General features: G+C 38.3%; 1 protein-coding gene across 3 annotated transcripts in view; it reads right to left on the bottom strand.

Annotated features, from left to right (window-relative positions):
• Positions 1–1,032, bottom strand: part of LOC104700083 (N-alpha-acetyltransferase 35, NatC auxiliary subunit-like) — a 7,676-nt gene extending 6,644 nt beyond the window's left edge. For 2 of the 3 annotated variants that reach the window (XM_010415536.2, XM_010415553.2), the window contains exons 1-3: positions 690–1,032; positions 465–532; positions 92–247 (exon numbers count right to left, since the gene is read on the bottom strand). In XM_010415536.2, the coding sequence (XP_010413838.1) occupies positions 92–247; positions 465–532; positions 690–813 (348 nt within the window). In that variant the 5' untranslated portion in view covers positions 814–1,032. The remainder of the gene's footprint in view (positions 1–91; positions 248–464; positions 533–689) is intronic. The other variant, XM_010415545.2, reaches the window with a different exon arrangement.

The raw sequence follows: 1,282 nt of genomic DNA, 5'->3' as shown, positions 1-1,282 counted from the left end.
GTGATTAATTCTTTCAGGAAAAGGAAACGTGAGATGCTATATACTTACAACTCACGTAGTATCATATTAGCACATCTTTGACAGAGATTACCTCGCACGCCAGAAGATGGTCCATAATGTCAATAATGGAGTGCACATTAACAGTACTATCAGAGCTTACAGGGACCGGCGCAAAACCGCTTTTGATGGCTTCATCTATAGAATAAAATGTAGACACCATTCCAGAATCCATCTTTGGGTCCATAATCTAGCATAAAGCAGGGACACTATTAAGTGACGGGAAAGAGATTGCAACAACAAAATCAATTAGACACAGTTTGTGATACACATACTGAAGATAGGCCACACGTAATAAGGGATGTGACCAGTCCATAATGTCATTTTCAATAAAGTTCCAGCATAGAAGCAGAATCTATATCTGTTGTAGAAATAAAGATCAGAGGGGAGATAAAAAGGTTTAGAACCTCCAAAGCAGACATGGCAGCAAAAAGATTGAAATTATCTCCATTAATGAGTTGGCCCTCTTGAAGATCTGCAAAAGAAAGAAGACTTCAATCAGAAAATGATCTCATACAAAGTTCAAAACCAAATTGAGAGTACATAATTCTCAGCCATCGAATCAAAAGCATACTATGAAAACATCTTTAATCCCTAAGAGAGAGAGAGACAGAGAAAGTGAGAGAGAGAACCAGTGCAGGCGGCGGAGAGGAGAGGCGAGACATCGGCCCAGACGGAAGTATCACCGGAAGGGATAGAAGAGTTTTTAGAGTCGTGATGAATCGAAGACGAGTCTTCGTCCCTCAGTGGTTGCATCGTTCGTTCGTTGCTCAGGAACTCGCGAATCGCCGCCGATTCAGCAGGTTTTGCTTCTCTCTCGAATCCTCCTCTTTATGGAGTTTTTGCTACTTGTGGTATCAGTTTCGTCTTTCTCGATGCCACACTTGCCTAGACCATTTAGGGTAATTTCCGGGTCGGATCACCAGCGAATACACCCAACCACCCGATCCTCGCTTTGCGTGCACTTTCTCTTTTTTTTTTTCTTTTTTTTTAATAACACTTACTGTATCATTCTATATTAATTATTTGTTATAAAACAAAAACAAAAATCTCTGCCAGTAATCGGAATTTTTTTTATTAAACAAGCATTAGTTTTGTACAAACTAAATAAAAATTACATGTAAATCCCATTAATCTCAAGGCTTTTTATTTTTTCTGCAAAAAGGGTAAAAACATCATTATATTCTTTTTGAAAAGGATAAACACGCAAATATATATGATCTAA

Source organism: Camelina sativa, chromosome 1, assembly GCF_000633955.1.
Source record: "Camelina sativa cultivar DH55 chromosome 1, Cs, whole genome shotgun sequence".
Classification (NCBI taxonomy): Eukaryota; Viridiplantae; Streptophyta; class Magnoliopsida; order Brassicales; family Brassicaceae; genus Camelina; species Camelina sativa.
The sequence above is the reverse complement of the archived record's forward strand: the minus strand, read 5'-3'. Positions and strand labels throughout refer to the sequence as shown.